The following is an 18727-nucleotide window of genomic DNA, read 5'->3' as shown; positions in this document are numbered from 1 at the left end:
AAGGAAAAGGCCCAGTTTTTGAATCTCACACTATGACCACAGAAATCTGTGATATGATAATACAAAAGAGAAAAAGCTATATATTTTTGGTTTTCATTCAATCAATCATTTCAAATGTCCTTAAACTGTATATGAAGAAACAATATTATGAATAGGAGTAATGATAGTAATATTTTTTAATGAATAATCCAAAAATTACTGAACAGAATCACATGCTTTGAATAGCTGGAGAAGTTTATCAGTTTTTACACTGAAAAGAAAATGTCTCAGAAATGATAGGTCTTATTAAAGACCTACCAAAGATCAGATATCATTTAACACCTCTTAAATAAACACTAAAAAACAATTTTTAACAAAAGACTATAAAAGTCTACAATAGTTTACATTAGTTCAAGAGAACAACCTTTTGAGGTTTTTAGAGATTTCTTTCATTTTTAGTCCATATATTATTGGATTGCAAAGAGGGTTATATGTTATAAATTGCAATGTCATTATAAAACGTGCAGTTTTAGGAAACTCTGATTCCAGTCTAACTATAACCATATCATACGTAAGCAAACAAGAATAGTTAATTAGAACTAGCACATGAGGCAAACAGGTTTGTGCAGCTTTTTTTCTGACATTTCCACAACTCTGATAGGCAACTATAATTATCTTTATGTATGTAAAAAGTATAAAAAACATAGGAGAAAGGGCAACATTAAATAGAACAACCATACCATATATAGATAATTCTCTTGAATTGACACAATAAAGATGGTTGACCGAATTGTTACAAAAAATACCTTTCAGAGTAAAGTTACAGAATGGTGTATTTGCATTTCCTGCTATTGGCACTGCAACCTGAATAGCAGGTAAAAACCAGCACAAAAGCAGGAAAATATTGACTCTTGTTCTTCTCATGATAGTTGGATATTGCAAAGGTTTACATATAGACACATATCTGTCATAAGCCATAGCTGACAGCAGTAAGAATTCTGAACTGCTTAAAACATAAAACATGAATACTTGAAAAAGACAGGCGTGATACAAAATAATCTGTTTTTCAGATAAGAAGTCAATCAAAAGCTTCGGGTAGATGACAGTGCTCAAAACAACAGAATTCACTAACAAAGCAGCAATGAAAATGTACATAGGCTCATGAAGGCTTTTTTGAACTATGATGACCCACACAATAGTGGAATTGCTGCAAATTATTAGACCGTATACCATAAACATAATTACAAAATAAATATATCTGTATTTCTCCACTTCCACATGACCACCAAAAGTTATATATGTTATATTCATTTCAGCATTCATGAAAATCAGATATTACAAACTAAAATTTTAAACAGGCAGAATGTTTAAAACTAGTACATATAAAATATTATTATTCATAGATACCTAAACTTGGTGTGTGTTCATCTTTAGAAAGTGAACTGTTCAAATCAGACCAAATATGTGATGAAATGAAACTTCAAGCTCCATATATCTCATTCAACTCTCCACAAAGACCTATTACCATGTTCAACCTCTGGAGACATAAGCCGACAGTGGTTAGCCCTTACTTACACGGGTACATTTTCTGGCTCCTCCTCTTTTACTACATACATACGTGGGTATTAATTGAAAAACAAATTTTAAAGAAGAAAAAATTAGTTGACCGGCAGAAATGATAATAAAATAACAGCAAATATAGTCCTATATTTAAATATGTAATTCTGTTCAGGCTAAGAGAATTTCATGTAGATCGACATCATGCACACTGCAATGCAATGTGGGGAGAAAAAATAGTTAATGCACTTTAAGATAATTTCTATTTCTGTTTTCTTTTTTCCTATTTCCATTGTGTTTTGTGTGCTTTTACAGCGTTTTTCTTATTGCTGGTGTTTTCTTAAGTTGCAGTCCGTTTGGCCTCTCAGGGCCACCATAACAATTCCATAATTTACACAAATTTACTTTAGAGAATATAATTATTTGACAAATTTATAGAACAGTGAGGGTTCTTTTTAGAACACACCAATTTTTTCAATTATTTATTCCAATTCAAGTCTTTCAAGTCCAATAAATAGCTTGAAAGGTTACAAAGGTAAGTGATGAACTCCAAGAGGTTAAAAAAAAAGGTAGGGTTTCCCAAAATCCTGTGTTGCAGAAAGTAGTGTGTTGCACAAAAAAGGTGAGAAAAAAGCAATTAACAGTGGAAGAGAGACAGACCAGCATAACACTTAAAAATTTAGGTCTTTCCTACAAAGAAATTGCAAAGAAAGTCAAGGTGTCAGTAAGTACGGTTCCCTTCACCATCAAAAGGCACTCAGAAATTTGGGGCAAACTCTGACAGGAAGAGGTCAAGCAGACCCCAAACCACAACTGAATCAGAGGACAAGTTCCCTAGAGTTAACAGCTTGCATGATAAGTGGTTCAATGGACAATAGCTTCAAGCACAGCTTAGTAGTAAGCTGTAATAGTAAGCATGTCTCCATTTCAACTGTGAAGAGAGGACTTCGAGCTGCAGGTTTGACAGGACTAGCTGCAGCCAAAAAGCCATTGCTAAGACATCAGAATAAGACAAAGAGGCTTGCCTGGGCCATGAAGCAGACTACTGAAGACTGGAAGAAGGAATTATGGACTGATGAATCATAATTTGAAATACAGTACATCACGTAGGATCTTTGTCTTCTCTGGGCTACTCCATTTTGGGGCTGCCAGTGTCGATTATCTGTCTCCACCTCACTTCATTTCGAGCAAGATCCTCTGTCACACCAACCCTCCACATATCCTCCTTCACTATATCCAAGATCCTTCTCTGTGAACTTCATTTTTGTGTTCTGGCTGTTAGCTCCACATTCAACATCCCCTTTCCATCCTTTTATATCCACTATCCCTCCTCATCACATGTGCAGATCATCTCAATCTTGAATCTCTAGCTTTGCCTCCGAACTGCTTAACTTGACCTGTCCTTCTAAGATACTCATTTCTAATTTTGTTGCTCCTGGTCATTCCCAGTGGAAATCTTAGCATCTTCAACTCTACCATTTCACCTTCTGTCTTTTTTATCAGAGCCACCATCCCCAAAACATACATCAACTCTGCACTCTCTTCTCACCTGTCTTGGGTAGTGCCCATTGCTTTGAATGGTTGATCCCCTGTATTTAACTTATTTATCCTTGTGATTTCTTACATGTTCACCTTTCTCTCTCTTATTTACACACATGTATTCTGACTTTTTTCTACCGACTTTCATTCCTCTTCTAACCAGTCTATACCGCCATCTCTCCAGACTGTCTTCCAGTTATTCTCACTACACATCACAATGTCATTTGCGAACATTGTAGTTCATCCTGCCTTGCCCCATTTACCAACCTACCTATTCTTGTTAACAAGAAAGTGGCTCAGAGGTGATCCCTAGTGCAACATCCACCTTGGCTTGACCATTGTCTTGATGTTTTCCAAAAATTGTTTTCAAAATCTTTGATTAAATTAAATAGCAAAATGTTCCTTTAGAGTTCTTTGAGCGCTTTCTTTTTAGCACCACTCCTGTGGGTGGTGGCCTGTAAGCTCATCACATGCAGGAGGTGCCGTCTCCTGTAGTCCCACCACGCGCAGTAGGTGCCATAGGGGTCAGGTGCAATGTGTGCTGGGCAGCAGCCAGGGGCAGAGACCCTCAACTCTCACTCTGGCAGAGCTTCAACAGCATTCCTAGGGAGGTTGGAGACATTGAGTCCAAACGGACAATGTTCAGCACCTCCATTACTGAAGCTGCTGTACTGAGCTGCGACCACAAGGTGGTTGGTGCCTGTTGTGGTGGTAACCCCTGGACCAGATGGCAGGCACCAGAGGTAAAGGGAACCATGAGGCTGAAGAAGGAGTCCTCTTGGGCTTAGTTAGCCTGTGGGACTTCAGAGGCAGCTGATAGGTACTGACGGGCCAAGCGGAACGTGGCTTGGGCAGTGGCTGAAGCAAAACTGGGTGCGAGAGAGTTCGGAGAGGCCATGGAAACAGACTTTCAGACTGCCTTGAAGAGATTTTGGCTAACCAACAGCAGCTCAGGAGGCAAAAGCGGTGCTCTACTTGCACTGTGTAGGGGTGGAGGTGCTGACTTCGACTGAGGATATTGTCGGGCAGTGGAAGGAGTACTTCAAAGACCTCCTTAATCCCACTGAGACTTTAGGTACAAGGGGGATGCCTTGTCTATGTCCAGGAAAGAGGTCACGAAGGCAGTTAAAAAACTCCTTGGTGGAAGGCCCCTTGGGGTTACCCTGAGTTCCTGAAGGCTCTCAGTATTGTAGGGCTGTCTTGGTTCAAGGGGCCTCTGGATTGGCAAACCGGGATGGTGGTTCAAATGTTCAAGAAGGGGGACCAGAGGGCATGCTCCAACTATAGGAGGATCACACTTCTCTGCCTCCCCGGGAAAGTCTAGTCTAACTCCAGGGTGCTGGAAAGGAGAGTCGGTTCATTAGGCAAACCTCGAATGCAGGAGAAACAATGCAGTTTTTGTCCCAGTCCTGGAACCTTGGACAAGCTTAACCTCTCGAGGATACATGAGGGTGCATAGGAATCTGCCCAACCAGACTATATGTGTTTTTGGATTTGGAAAAGGCATTTTGGTATACTGTTGGAGGTGCTTAGGGAGTATGGGGTATCTGGCCCAATGCTACAGGCCATTTGATCCTTATACACCTGTTGCAAGAGCTTGGTCCCCATAGATGGCAATAACTTGCATTAATTTCTCCTGGGTGTTGCACTTCGCCAGGGCTGCCCTTTGCCCTTTTTCTGTTCATAATTTTTATGGACAGTATTTCTAGGCATAGCCAAGTGGCTCCCACTTGGGTGGTCTCAGAATCTCAATTCTGCTTTTTGCAGATGATGTGGTTCTGTTTGCTTCATCAGGTGATGGCCTCCAGCTCACACTGGAATGGTTGGCAGCCGAGTGTGGAGCGGTGGGAATAACAATCAGCACTTCCAAATCTGAGGCCATGACCCTTAGCCAGGAAAGGTTGGAGTGCCCACTATGTGCCAGGGACAAGTTCCTGCTTTAAGTGGGGGAGTTTAAGCATCTTGGGAGGAGCACAGAGTAGAGTCGCTGCTCCTTCACATTGAAAGGAACCAACTGAGGTGGTTCAGGTATCTGACAAGGATGCCTCCTAGATGCTTCCTGGGTGAGGTGTTCCAGGCATGTCCCACTGGGAGGAGGCCCTGGGGCAGACATGCTGGAGAGATTATATTTCTCGGCTGTCCAGGGAATGCCTTGCTTTTCCCCCAGACAAGCTGGGGGTGGCTGGGGACAGGAGGGTATGGGCTTCTCTTTTTAGGCTGCTGCCCCCATCACTCTGCCATCGATAAGTTGAAGAAAATGGATGGATGGTGGATTGCTTTTCCAGCCATTTTTTTGCTCACATCCTATCTTTTTTTAGGATGAGCTAATATATTGTAAAATAAGTAGTAATCTCATGTTAAGCATTTTACACGTTTGTTACTGTGATCTATGAATAATTAATCGGTGGTAAATAATCTGCAAATTATTGGATTCTTTTCTTATATGACAACTTTTTTGGAATTAGGATTGTACTTTTTCAAATGTTTTATGCACATTCAAGATAGACGGCAATAAATTACACTGGCCCATGATTTGTGACAAGGGAGGAAGATGTAGTTATTATAAAGCTATTGCAGCTATCACAGTTTTATAAAGTGTTACCACCCATTCCTTTAGTGGAAAATCTCTATTACACAGCATATATAAGAACCACCAATAATGTTATAAAAATCCAAAATAAAATATGAAAGTCTGACAAAATTAATCTGATAGTTTATTTGATTACTTATCCTCTTACCTATCTTGGAATTGGTGAACCTTTCATAAAAGAAGGCAATTTATATTTGTATTTAAATACGTCACCAAAAGCTGTTAATGTAAATTAACCATAGGTCTTAAACCCTATTCACATGAGCATTTTACTGAGCATAACAACAGACTTCAATACACTTTAATAATAATATTATGTTCAATTTATTTACAAATACAGATGAACACGGCATGGTTTATTTTTTCCTGTACTTTTCTGAATAATAGTTTGAATTACTTTATTAAATGAAAAGCATTTTCAATGATGGCAAGAAAATTATTACAAAACAAATTGTGGCACCTTAGCATTCAGAGTTAATACATGAAATGATTTTAGCATGATAGAAAAATCTTTTTAGCTGTTTAGAAATTTCCTTCATTTTGAGCCCATAAATGAATGGATTAAGCAATGGATGATAGAGCACTATTTGTAATGTCATTATTAATCGCGCAGTTTTGGGAAAATCTGATTCTACTCGAGCTATGCTTACATCATAGATACTTAAACAGGAGAAGCTAAATAAAACTAACAAATGGGGTAAACAGGTCTCCAAAGCTTTCTTCCTCACGTCTTTACAGCTTTGATAAGTGAGGATAAAAATGTTTGAGTATGTAAAAACTATGAAGAGCATAGGTAATATTACAAGATCTATTAAAGCAACTACTCCAAATACAGTAATTAATCGTGACTTGACACACTGAAGAGTGTAAACTGCATTATTACAAAATATTCCTTTTAAGTTAAAGTTACACAATGTTGCTTCAGCACTCCCAGCTGTTAAGACTGCAATGTGACAAACAGGTACAAGCCATGCTACAGCCAAGAAAATACTCACAGTGGTTTTACTCATGATAGTTTGATATTGCAGAGGTTTACAAATAGCCACATATCTGTCATAGGCCATGGCTGCCAAGAGAAAGAACTCTGAACTGCCTAAAGTGTAAAACATAAAAAACTGAAAGAGACAGGCTGAATATGTTGTGACTTGTTTTTCAGATAAAAAGTCAATCAGCAGTTTGGGGTAAACAGTTGTGCTGTAAAAAGAACACAGTTCAGCAGCAAAGCAGCAATGAAAGTGTACATCGGCTCATGAAGGTTTTTATGAATCCAGATTATGTACACAATAGTAGAATTACTGCAGATTATTAAACTATATAATATAAAGAAAATGAAAAAATAAACATATCTGTACTTGTTAACTTCAACATACCCATCTAGAGTTAAATATGTAGCATTTAACACCTCATCCATTAATACTTTGAAAAAAAATTATAAAACCAGCAGTGTTAATGAAGAATAACAAATAACAAAACAAAACTGCACCAATATGCAACCTATGTTGTCTTTCCTTCATTCATTTACAGGTATTTGAACTTGAAATATATCTTGGAGTACATTCATCAGTCAAATGTGCACAGTGAATCATCTTACTCTGTGAAAGGTTTTATTAGGTTGCTTTGTCCACCAGGGAATTGTACTGTGAAGGTCACAGTAAATCAAAACTGGATTATAGATGGCAGACAGTTGGTGTCGTAAGCCACCGCCTCTGTTCAAAGATGGTCGCTCATAGTGGACATAAATGGCTTCTTTCACTACTCTTTCAAACCATATGTCTTCTCTGTCCAAAAAGAGAAGACAGATAGATTTCTGTCTATGTAAGCTGCTACACTTGTTTTTCGACAATTTACCACACATGACTTTAGCATATACCAATGTTAAACATTGGAGTAGTTCTTACAGAACAAAGCATACAGTTAGGGCTGGATCAGGTAATACAACATCCTCCCTTTGTTATGCTGCAGTAGGCCTAGAATCTTGGGGGCTTTCCATAATGCACTTTTCCTTTACTCACCTCTTTTCACTCACTATGTGCTTGTACATCACTCTGCATTTAAAGAGTTATTATTAATCTCTGTCTCTCTTCTACAGAATGACTTTTGTACTGTCTTCCTCCCCTCACCCCAACCGGTAATGGGTAGATGGTTGCCCCTACGTAAGCCTGATTCTTCTTGTTTAAAGGGGGTTTATTTTCTTCCTGTCACCAGGTGCTTGCGCATAGGGGTCACCTGATTGTTTGTGTGTATTGTTGTATTGTATTATCTTTACCTTACAATATAAAGCATTATGGGGCAACTGTTAATATTGGCAAAATCTGAATTAAATGGAAATGAGACGATTCTAGGGAAGTGAGTGACCGCCTGTCAATTCTGAACTCCTTACAGGAACACAGGACAAAGTTCAGATGGGCAAGCAAAAAGTTTTGAAAGTTAACTAGGAAACAGGCAAGGAAAGCAGACTGCACAATGGAAAATGGCAGGACTTAGGAGATTAGAATCAGTAAGTCTATTTGCAGGCAACTATAGTGGTGTAAAAAGTGTTTGGCCCTTCTTGATTTCCCATTTTTTGTATTTTTGTCACACCTAAATATTTCAGGTCATCAAACCAAATGTTAATATTAGACAAAGATAACACAGATAAACAAAAAGGGAAGTTTCCTAAATATAGGTGGCCCCCTTCAAACTCGGGTCTTCTACAAGAGGCCTGGAAGCTTCAGGGTCCTGCACAATATCTTTGCTGTTCCTATGATTGCACTCCTAGGAACAGCATCTGACAGAGATCTCAGATGATGTTCCCAGGATCTGCTGGAGCCGCTCGCCTAGCTTGGGAGTCACTGCATTGAGTGCTCTGATTACTACTGGCACTACTGTTACATTCACCCTCCACATCTTCTTAAACTCTCTGAGCCCTTGGTACTTCTCAAGCTTCTTGTGTTCCTTTTTCCTAATGTTGCTGTCATTTGTTATCATTTCGACTATCACTACGCCTATTTTCTTCTGCTTTTCTACCACCTCTATGTCTGGTTGGTTAGCCATCACCATTTTGTCCGTCTGTATCTGGAAATCCCACAGGATCTTAGCTTGGTCATTCTCCAACACCCCAGGGGGCGTCTCACATTTTGACCTCGGGACTTCGACGTCATATTTGGCACAGATGTTTCTGTTTACTATGCCAGCCACTTTGTTATGGCGGTCCATATATGCCCTGCCCGGCCAAATTACATTTGGCCCGCAGGCCAGAGTTTGACACCTATGTGCTAGATTGTCTCAGGGGCATCTTTAGACTTTCTGCATCTGAGGTCTTACCTTGTGCAGTAGACCCCAGCCCGATAGATCTTGTGCTCAGAACTTGTTCTTGTGCTGCCACAGCGGTGTTCTTAGCCCTCAAGCTTTTTTGTCTGGTACTGAAGGGCCAGCATTTCCTAGTCAGGACCAACAATTCAACAGTGATCTTTTACATAAACAGGCAGAGAAGAAACCTGTTATGGTGCATGGGTGTCTCTAAGAGTCACCCATGCTCTGGGCCATCTGAACCTGGGAGTAGAGGGAATGGAGGTTGCACCCTTTGATAGTGGCCCAGATTTGGGATCTTTTTGCCTCCCTCTTCAGGTAGGAGGAGAAGTGATTCATCCATGCACAGATCTGTGGTGCCTTCATGTTTACCTGCTGAGAGGCCACATTTGATAGCTAAGGGTTTGGCCCCAACTGTTAAGTATGTGGATATGAAATTTCTGTACTGCTTATTTACCCAAAGTCATTCCTGCAGTGGTGGAATTTGAGCTGCTGAGCTTTTGCTCCCCTCCTTTCAAGTGTTGTGTGGAGGAGAGGAGGATGCATTCTCTGTGTTCTACGTAACTACGCTGAGCACACTCAGAATGTGTGCTTATGTGACAAGTTGTTTGTCTGCTTCGCTAATCCAGCCAGAGATGAAGCTCTGTCTAAACAGAGGCTGCCCCACTGGATTATAGAAGCTATCTCACTGGCGTACAGCACCAGGGGTCTTGCTTTGCCCCAGGGGGGTGAGAATTCATTTCACCAGAGGAATGACAACCTCATGAACTCTTATTAAATGGGTCCCCATAGGTGATATTTGTGCTGCAGTTGGACATGACCGTACATTTTTGTTCAGCTCTATTGTTTGGATGTTACAACTCATGCTGTCCTCTCTGCTGGTTCTACCACACTCTAAGGTGCTGGTGGTCCAACTTCCGTTTGGTGGTTGCTCTATGGGATGTGTATATATGTCCCATATATATGTGTTGCACCGAGTGAATCATCTGAAAGGGAACAAACAGTTTTCTCTATAACTTGTATTCCCTGCAGGAGAGGAACAATGTTAAACACAAGATTTCCATGCCTTGCAGCTTGGCTCAATGAAGAGCAACTAACTAAGAGATGGCTGTAATAACAGGGGGATATATGCAGGCATAAAGATCTGTGTGGATGTCATCACAGGTCATTTGTCTTAAAGCCGTGAATAAAAGTTTCTTTCTGAACACCTTGAGAACAGACGAAGAAAAAAGTCACCTATAATTTTCAATTTTGGTGCATTAAGTATTTACTAAAAATCGTGCACATGTTTGAATTTCAGTGGCCTTGACATGAGGGAGCACAAAGTCAGGATCAAATTTTCTAAAAGTCTTGTAATCACAATAATATAAGAACATACAAATGACTTTAAAAGTCTCTGACAAGTTTGAATCTCTGTGACCCTTGCCCTCAAGGTCAGAATTCATTTTTTTTTTTTTTTACTTTTTCAAATTTATCCTGTAACGCAAACTGGTGTTCATTCTGCCCAGCACAATGCACCCACCCATAGTATTTCAGTGTTCGGTAATTTATTTAATTTCAACATTCTGTGTCACCACACGCAGCTCTCCAATCTCAGCTTCCTCCTTCTCCAGATCCTGGCACAATTACAGGGGGGCATGATCCGAAGATGATCTACCCCTGGCACTGCTGCCTGAATGCACTGCATCACCCCTACCCTGCAGCTAAGCCACAGACCATACTCCATCATGGTCTGTGGCTTAGCTAAGAGTCACCCATGCTCTGGGTGACTCTGCATGTTTCCAGTCTTAATATAGGTACATCTAGTAGGAGGCTAAGGGGTAGTACTGGCGACTTCCAGTATTTGTAAATATAGTGATATGAGTGCATTTATCTTAATTTAATGATCAGTCAGTAACAGTAAAATCACCAACAACAATCATTAAAACTGGAGCAGAAAGGGAAAGTATAAAAAGTCTATGCAGGTGTGATCACAGGTACGTCAGTTTGGTGTGTGGGCAAGAATTCGACCCAAGTAACTCCACCCAAATACTGCTACACAGAATACAACTGTGTGTTTGCATCTTACTTGGCAGGTGGAGTGTGTGTCGGTCAGGGTGGCGAGGTAATGGCCAAGTGAGCATCCTGGAAGGTGGGTGATTGGAGAGAGTCCAACCTGGTTTATCCAGAGAGGTGCAAGGACAGGGGGCAGACAGGTGTAAAGAATTGAGAGTCTTAACGTAGTGACCAACATCCTTAGAATGTAAGCCTTAGCTAAGTGTGATGATGGCTTCAAGAGATGACTAGAGGCACAACACAGAAACAAAGAGTATGAAGCAAAGGCAGCCTGTTAGTAATGTGAGGTTAGCTGACAAACTGGTGGAGAAGACTTGGTCCTAAATACTACTGTGCTGATCTCTATCGGGTGAGCTGAGCAGGTGGACTGATGAGGGCTCCACCCAGAGGTGGATACACTGGGAAACAGTGGAAAAACACAGGTAGCTCATCATGACACTTATCAGCCAAGGTGGAAGCTGAATCATGTATACACACATAAAATCTAGACATTAGAATAATTTAATTCACTCTGCATTTCTTATTCAACATACTAATTAGACTTATACTATGTATTTTTGAATAAAAAGATGATCTACTATTAGCAAAAGCACATACAGATAGACCCTGTTGTAGCACTCTGTATCACTTTAACATTTCACTAGCTGGGCCCACATCCTCAATTTAGGTTTAACAGCATTTTAGTAGGTAAAAGTGAATGCTTTGACATGAATTGAGCTGCGGTTCGGGGAAGGCCTCGAAGGGGACTGGCAATGGCTCCCGGGCCTGGCAGATCCCCGTGTACTAAATAGAAGTGAAGAAGTTAAAGAATAGAGAACAAGGAGGGAGGGAGGGTGGGGCACGTAAACAAGAATGATCAGCTTGCAGAACGGGGGAACCTAAATTGATGACAGCCGGAAGGAGCATGTTTGGAGGTGTGGTCCCTGTGATCAGATGTCACTGATGGAGACCACCAATTGCCCTAGTGATTTTAACAGAAAATACAAATTAAAGTTATTGTCACATCAGTATGAGCAGAGTTTTCTAAAGTGCTGTCATACATCCGTTTCTGCTTTTAAAACCCTCTACATGAGTTCTGGAAGTCTGAAAGATCTTAAGGTATTCAGCTGTATCTGCAGTTTACCTTTCGGCTCAATATGCCCCAAGGCCCTGAATGACACAACACAGCACAGCAGGTCAGTTTAAGATTTTCACACATCAGCAAGATAAATAAAAACATTCCTTTATTTCAGTTTCAGCAGGCCAGACTATATCACAATGTCCTTCAATCAGGCAATCAAAAAAGACCAAAAAGACCTTTCAAACTTCAGTGAATTAAAATAATATTTTACTCTGTTTAAAGCCTGTGTATATTTAAAATATATATTACCCTCTTTGGTTACTCTGTGTCATGGTTAATTACTGTACAGAAAATACCAGTTACATGATTGTATGATCTCTTTTGATTTTTTTGTCTTCAATTTTCTCAGTAAAACAGCTACAGCATATGTGCAGAATAGCATAGCTTTTGCACTCTTTCACTGGTTAATTTTAGGGTTATTACAAAAGTATTCAAATATTTTACAAAAATGTGCATTTGACATAAAGAGTGGACATATAGCACCACCCAGTCTTTTGTCACTGGGTGGTGCTGAGGTCTGAATCTGAGAGTAGCGCCTATATTCACAAAGAGAAAAGAATCATTACAAACAGCTGTCAAGTTTATCTCAAACCAGAAAAAATCTGATCCTTTCTTATCCCGACAGACTTCAGGTTGTAAAGTTCTGCGTTTTCAACATACACTTCTGCTGACAACTGACATAACAGTATAATATCCAGTATAATATTTAAACTTTGAGTTGTTGGTACTTTTTAAATGTAGCTAACTGACAGTGCATGTCTCCAGTCTTAATGCATTGTGGTCACCTGCATGTAAATGGAGTGGTTCTTACTTAGCAAACCACATCTCACAAAAACCTCTTGAGTGTATTTGTAACACCAAGTGCTGCTAAACAGACCAGGGAATATTTAACATAACTTTTCTAGATGTCATTATTTTATTTTGGATGCTTAGATTATTTTACTTGGCATGCAGACACAAAATATTTCACAAAACTCAGAAACTGCTAGGGTAAGCATCATTAGCCCTTTAGATCATCCCACAGATTTTCAATGGGATTCAACTCAGGGATTTCTGCAGCCAGTCAGTGCCGGTCAATTCAATACCTGAATGCTAAAGCATTCATCATTCAGGTAGTAACTCACCAGGATTGATGTACGTTTGGATTGTTTCATGTTGGAAGACAATGCGACGACCCAGCTGTCGCCTGCTCCAGATTTTCACATTTCTTTCTTTCTTCATGATTAGTTCCACCTTGATGAGATTCCCAGTTCCAGATGCACTGAATCAACCAAACAGCATAATACTCACTCCACTTTTTTAGTGTGGGGATGGTGTTCTTTTTGGGTTGTACACCTCTCCAGTATGAATAATTTTTCTCCAGGTTGTCTTTAGCATACGTCAGACTGGCTTCACCGAGTTTTTATCGGTCCGCATGCTGGTCTGAAATAATTCTGTTATTGTGCACAAATAAAAATAATAATTTGTGCTTTCTAAAGAAAACCTTCAGGTTTAGAAATGTTTCTTTGAAAAATGTTTGCTCTTTTAAAAAAGCACTAGGAAAATTTATAAAACCTTAACTTTAAAATGGAGACATAATTGTGACCTCATCTGCTTATGAAGAGTACATTATAATTATATTCTAATACATTATAATATAGTAATAAGAATAATATATAATAGACTGCTCAATTTCTGAAATACTTTTTAATCAGAGTAAAATATCAAGTCATTTAAATTTTTTGTATATTGATCTAGTCAGTTAAGTAGCAGAGGAGGTTGTTAATCAATTTCAGCTTCTTTGATGTTAATACTGTTAGCAGTTATTAGAAGTGCAACAATGAGACAAAAGCCCTGGACTTTTCACAGATGAGAGCAGGTTCACCTTAAGTACGTATGACAGGCACGCAAGGTTCTGGAAAAACCATAGAGAATGTTATGCTGCCTGTAACATCATTCAGCATGACTGTTTTTGTGGTGGGTCAGTGATAGTCTGGGGAAGTAAATACACAGGGGTACTCACTGACCTTTACAGGTTTGGCAACAGCACACCAACTAACATTAGGTTTTGGGATCAAATCCTGGGACCCACTGTCAAACCCTACACTGTTGCAGTGGATCCTGGGTTCCTATGGGTGAACAACAGTGTCTGGCCTCATGTGGCGAGGGTATTCATGCAGTTCCCCGACGATAAAGGAATTGATATAACTGGCTGTCCCCCTCGCTCACATGACCTAAATCCAGTAGGCCTCTCTCTGGGAGATTATGTTTCAGTCCTTCCCATGCCACCAGGTTGAACCTTAGACTTTCCAGGCGTGTGAGAGGCGTGTGGCCTGGTGAGATATGGAAGGAGATCTCACCTCCTTCCCACAGGACACCAAACCTCCTCTCATTATGTGTATATGTCAACATTATCAGGCATGCATGCAAGTGGTAGTTGTATACATGCCTGAGTTACTACAATGTTCCAATGAACTTTCAAAATGGACAAAATGGATTAGTCTGCGTTCAGCCCTTTGTATATTGATAATTTTAATTTCCACCGAATGTGTTCTTTTCCTAAAACATTACCCAGTCCATATCAGTACAGAGATCCAGCATGATTTCTTTTCCTTTGTCTTTTGTTTTTGTTTTAGTAGTGTAAACACTATATTGCCAAAATAATTATCTCACCCATCCATATCATTGAATTCAGGTGTTCCAGTCACTTCCATGTCCACAGGTGTATAAAATCAAACAGCCAGGCACGGGCAGTAGCAGGAGCTCATGGAATGTCAACATGGCTGATAGAATGAAACCTGTGCAACACGTCCAGTCATGAAGTTTTGTCACTACCAAATTCTCCACAGTCAACTGTTGGCATGGTGTTGCTCTTAGGCAGCGAACCAAATTTTTGGTTATTACACTGTCCCTTTATTAAGTATTTACTTATTTTGTGACACAAAATACCTCAGTGTTGAGTAAAATGAGGAGTAGCAGATGATTTGACCTTTGACCAGGGGTAATGTGCCAAATCTGCACATGGCACAGTGCTAGCTACTGCTAAGACTAAAACCATTTTTATTCATGTTTAAATTGAATTAACTGTATTTTTTTTTTTTTTAAATATGTGCATGTAGAAGAATATGTGATGAATTATTTTCAGTTGTTTATAGACAGATTTACCAAAACAGCATGTTTTGGTTTGCTGCCTCAGTGCAAAATTATGCAGTTAGGCCACTTTTCCTCTAGCAATACAAATATACGCAATGGTTTTAAACTCTGCTCCTTTCCACTGCTTGTTTTAGGTTTTTAGGTTTATAATATTGTCATAATATTTAATGACATTATATGACCAATGATGACAGCAGTAAGATTTACTTGATTATTTAAACTTTTTATACTTTTTTATTAGTACTTGTTTTAATGAGCCACATAGTCAAAGTAAACAGATATTATAGACACTAATTTTATTGTTGTTGTTGAAGGGTACCCAAGCTGAAGTTTAATTGCTCTCTAGGGCCAAAGACATAATAACCTGTTGACCATTTTGACAGTCTTAACTTAGCAATTAGCTGTTTAGAGACTGGCTGTAGTCAGGCCACTCCTCTGAGGCTTGGCCTGTTGTTTTACACAGCGCAGGTGGCACCAATGCATGCTCACTAATGACACTCATTACAGAATCCTTATATCACCTGTGGGCTGTCAGTTTACTTTTTATACCATCACACAGTTATTATTTTTTTCATTCTTCTAAGGAGCTCACCCACAACATTTATTAACTGCTGAAAATGCATCACAAATCCTGTCCTGTCATCATAGTTGTCCAATACTTGTAACATCACAAGCAATAAACAGGACATACTTATATGAAAATGATTTTCAGATTTGGAGTTATTAAGTGAAATTTGTTAAGGTATAGGTGAAAAATTCCTAGCAGCAAAATGATTTGTTGACAAGGGATTTCAAAATCCAAGACTGTTTACCCCATAATCATTTTGAAAATCTTTTTTGAATCCTGGAACAATTATACAAATAAAATATCAATGAAACTCAGGCAAATGATAATAAAAAAAAACCCATATTAGTGTGTCTAAATGTTAGAAAGCACTTAGGCATATGTAAAAGTGCTGTTATGAATTGTGTGCCTACCACCCTAGGCAAGACCCGTGGTGCAGGGTGTGCAAAGATGCACCTGAGACAATCCAACACATAACAGGAAGATGCAAAATGCTAGCAGGCAGGGCATACATATCATGCCATAACCAAGTGGCCGGCATATTATACAGAAATGTCTGTGCCGTGTATGGCCTGGAAGTCCCGACGTCAAAAATAAAAAGACTCCCCCTAGGGTGGTCAAGAATTAGCCAAGCTAAGATCTTGTGGGACTTCCAGAAACAGACGGACAAAATAGTGATGGCTAACCAACTGGACATTGTGGTGGACAAGCAGCGGAAGGGGGCTGTAGTGATAGATGTGGCGGCACCGAATGACAGTAACATCAGAAAGAAGGAACACAAGAAGATGAAGAAGTACCAAAGGCTCAGAGAAGAGCTCGAGAAGATGTGGAGGGTGAAGGTAACAGTGGTTCCAGTAGTAATTAGAGCACTTGGAGATCCAAGATCTCTGTCCAGAAGAGTGCAATCCAAGGAACAGAAAGGATACTGCGCAGAATCCTCAAGCTCCCAGACCTCTGGTAGAGGACCTGAGCTATATGTATATGTAATATTTTGTTATAATTTATAGAATTTGAAAAACTTTGAAACTTTGTTTTTTCTTTCATTGATATTGATATGTCAGTTACAATACAAAAAATGCTTGTCAGCATAATAGACTGGTAGCAATTGATTCATTTTACTAAATTATATTTATTCATTTACACAATAGTAAATTAGAATCTGTGACAAAACAGACAGGAAAATGTGAAACGCGGGCATATGAACTATTTAGACTTCAAAGATTACCAGCAACAGTTTAATAAATTGTTTATCTTTGTATAATGACCATTATGTTCGCTATCAATCTTGCATGTGAAATCAGAGCTAAAGTACTCCATTATCTGAAATGCCATTCATTTGATAATACCAATGCAGTAATACCAGTTTTATTAAACTTGACACAACAATGACTTGATATGTCTAAAAATCTCATTCATTTTGAGTCCATATATGATTGGATTTAAAAGAGGATGGAATAAAATTGACTGAAACGTCAATGTCAAGCGAAGAGTTTTCGACAGATCGGAATCCAGTCTAATTATAACTGAATCAAAAACAATAAAACATGAAAAGTTGATTAACACCAGCAAGTGGGGTAAACATGTCTTTAGAGCTTTTCTCCTTGTTTCTCTACAACAATTGTAAGATATTCTAAGAATCCTTATATATGTAAAAAGTATGAAAAGCATTGGTAGAAGGGCAATATTTATCAACGTGACCACACCATATATAGATATTGTGACTGACGGCACACACTGAAGCCTGTAAATTGAATTGTTACAAAAAATTCCTGTCAGAGTAAAACTACAGAGTTTTATATTAAAATAAAGCACAAATGACACTGCAATCTCAAAAGCAGGTATAAGCCAAGCTAAAATCAGAAACACATTTATAGTTATTCTATTCATAATAACTGGATATTGCAGGGGTTTGCATATAGACACATACCTGTCATATGCCATTGCTGCCAACAGTAAAAACTCTGACCCAGCTGAGGTGTAATACGAAAATCCTTGGAAAAGACAGAGTGGATACGATATAGTTTGTTTTTCAGACAAAACATCAGATAAGAGCTTCGGATAGATAATCATGCTGTAAAGAACAGAGTTGATTAACAAAGCTGCAATAAAAATATACATTGGCTCATGAAGGTTTTTGTGAGTCCAAATAAGGTACACTATAGTGGAATTAAAGCAGAGTATCAGAATATATAACGTGAATATAACCACAAAATAAAGGTATCTGTATTTGTGCAATTCTGCAAACCCACCAAGAGTTAACAATGTTACATTTAATTTAACATCCACTGATTAAAAAATGTTACTGACTATAGAATTTGATTGCATAAATGGTATTCAAGAATAACAAACCAAAAGATAAGCCTTAAAGTACTGTATTAATATATTTCCTGCACCGAACTGAGAAGGTAAGTGACTGACTCTGTGGCTTTGTTTTATCAGAAAACCTTCCATCCTCTATGGGACTCATTAAGTTCTCCACTAACATGTAAACAACTTCAGGGAATCTGACGAATTGACGTTTATAGTCCTATGCCCTTCATTTTGTTTGCCCATGCATTTTTTTTTTAAATTCGCGGAACTAGTATAGGCTTAGTATAAAAGCAAAAAAGCCACGGAAACCACTACTGCCTTCACGCTCAACATTTTCTCAAGCTCTCTTCTCAGCCTATGATAAGTCTCAAGCATATTGTGTTCCTTCATCCTCATGTTGTTAACACTTGATATAGCTATATCTATCACTACAGTCATCTCCCTCTGCTTGTCCACCACTATTGCGTCTGGTTGGATAGATATCACCAGTTTGTCTGTTATATCAGGAAGCCCCAGACTTAGCTTGGTCATTTTCAGCTACCTTGGGGGATGTATCCCATTTTGACCTCTGGATTTCCAGGACATTGCTGCA

The 18727-nt window shown here is 39.1% G+C and overlaps 1 protein-coding gene and 2 pseudogenes across 1 annotated transcript; all 3 read right to left on the bottom strand.

Annotated features, from left to right (window-relative positions):
* Positions 1-390: 390 nt before the first annotated feature.
* On the bottom strand, positions 391-1302 carry LOC146615743 (olfactory receptor 6N2-like). The gene has a single exon (XM_085373738.1). It carries the CDS (start codon positions 1300-1302, stop codon positions 391-393), a length of 912 nt encoding a protein of 303 aa, XP_085229864.1.
* A 4824-nt stretch (positions 1303-6126) lies between these two features.
* On the bottom strand, positions 6127-7076 carry LOC146615742 (olfactory receptor 6N2-like; annotated as a pseudogene).
* A 10117-nt stretch (positions 7077-17193) lies between these two features.
* Positions 17194-18150, bottom strand: LOC146615741 (olfactory receptor 6N2-like; annotated as a pseudogene).
* Between the last annotated feature and the right edge of the window lie 577 nt (positions 18151-18727).

The sequence above is a fragment of the Diplotaxodon limnothrissa genome, linkage group LG16, assembly GCF_057381915.1.
Source record: "Diplotaxodon limnothrissa isolate DT_005_m linkage group LG16, D_limnothrissa_male_GT1.1, whole genome shotgun sequence".
In the NCBI taxonomy this organism is placed as follows: domain Eukaryota; kingdom Metazoa; phylum Chordata; class Actinopteri; order Cichliformes; family Cichlidae; genus Diplotaxodon; species Diplotaxodon limnothrissa.
This window is presented reverse-complemented; position numbering and strand designations above follow the sequence as displayed.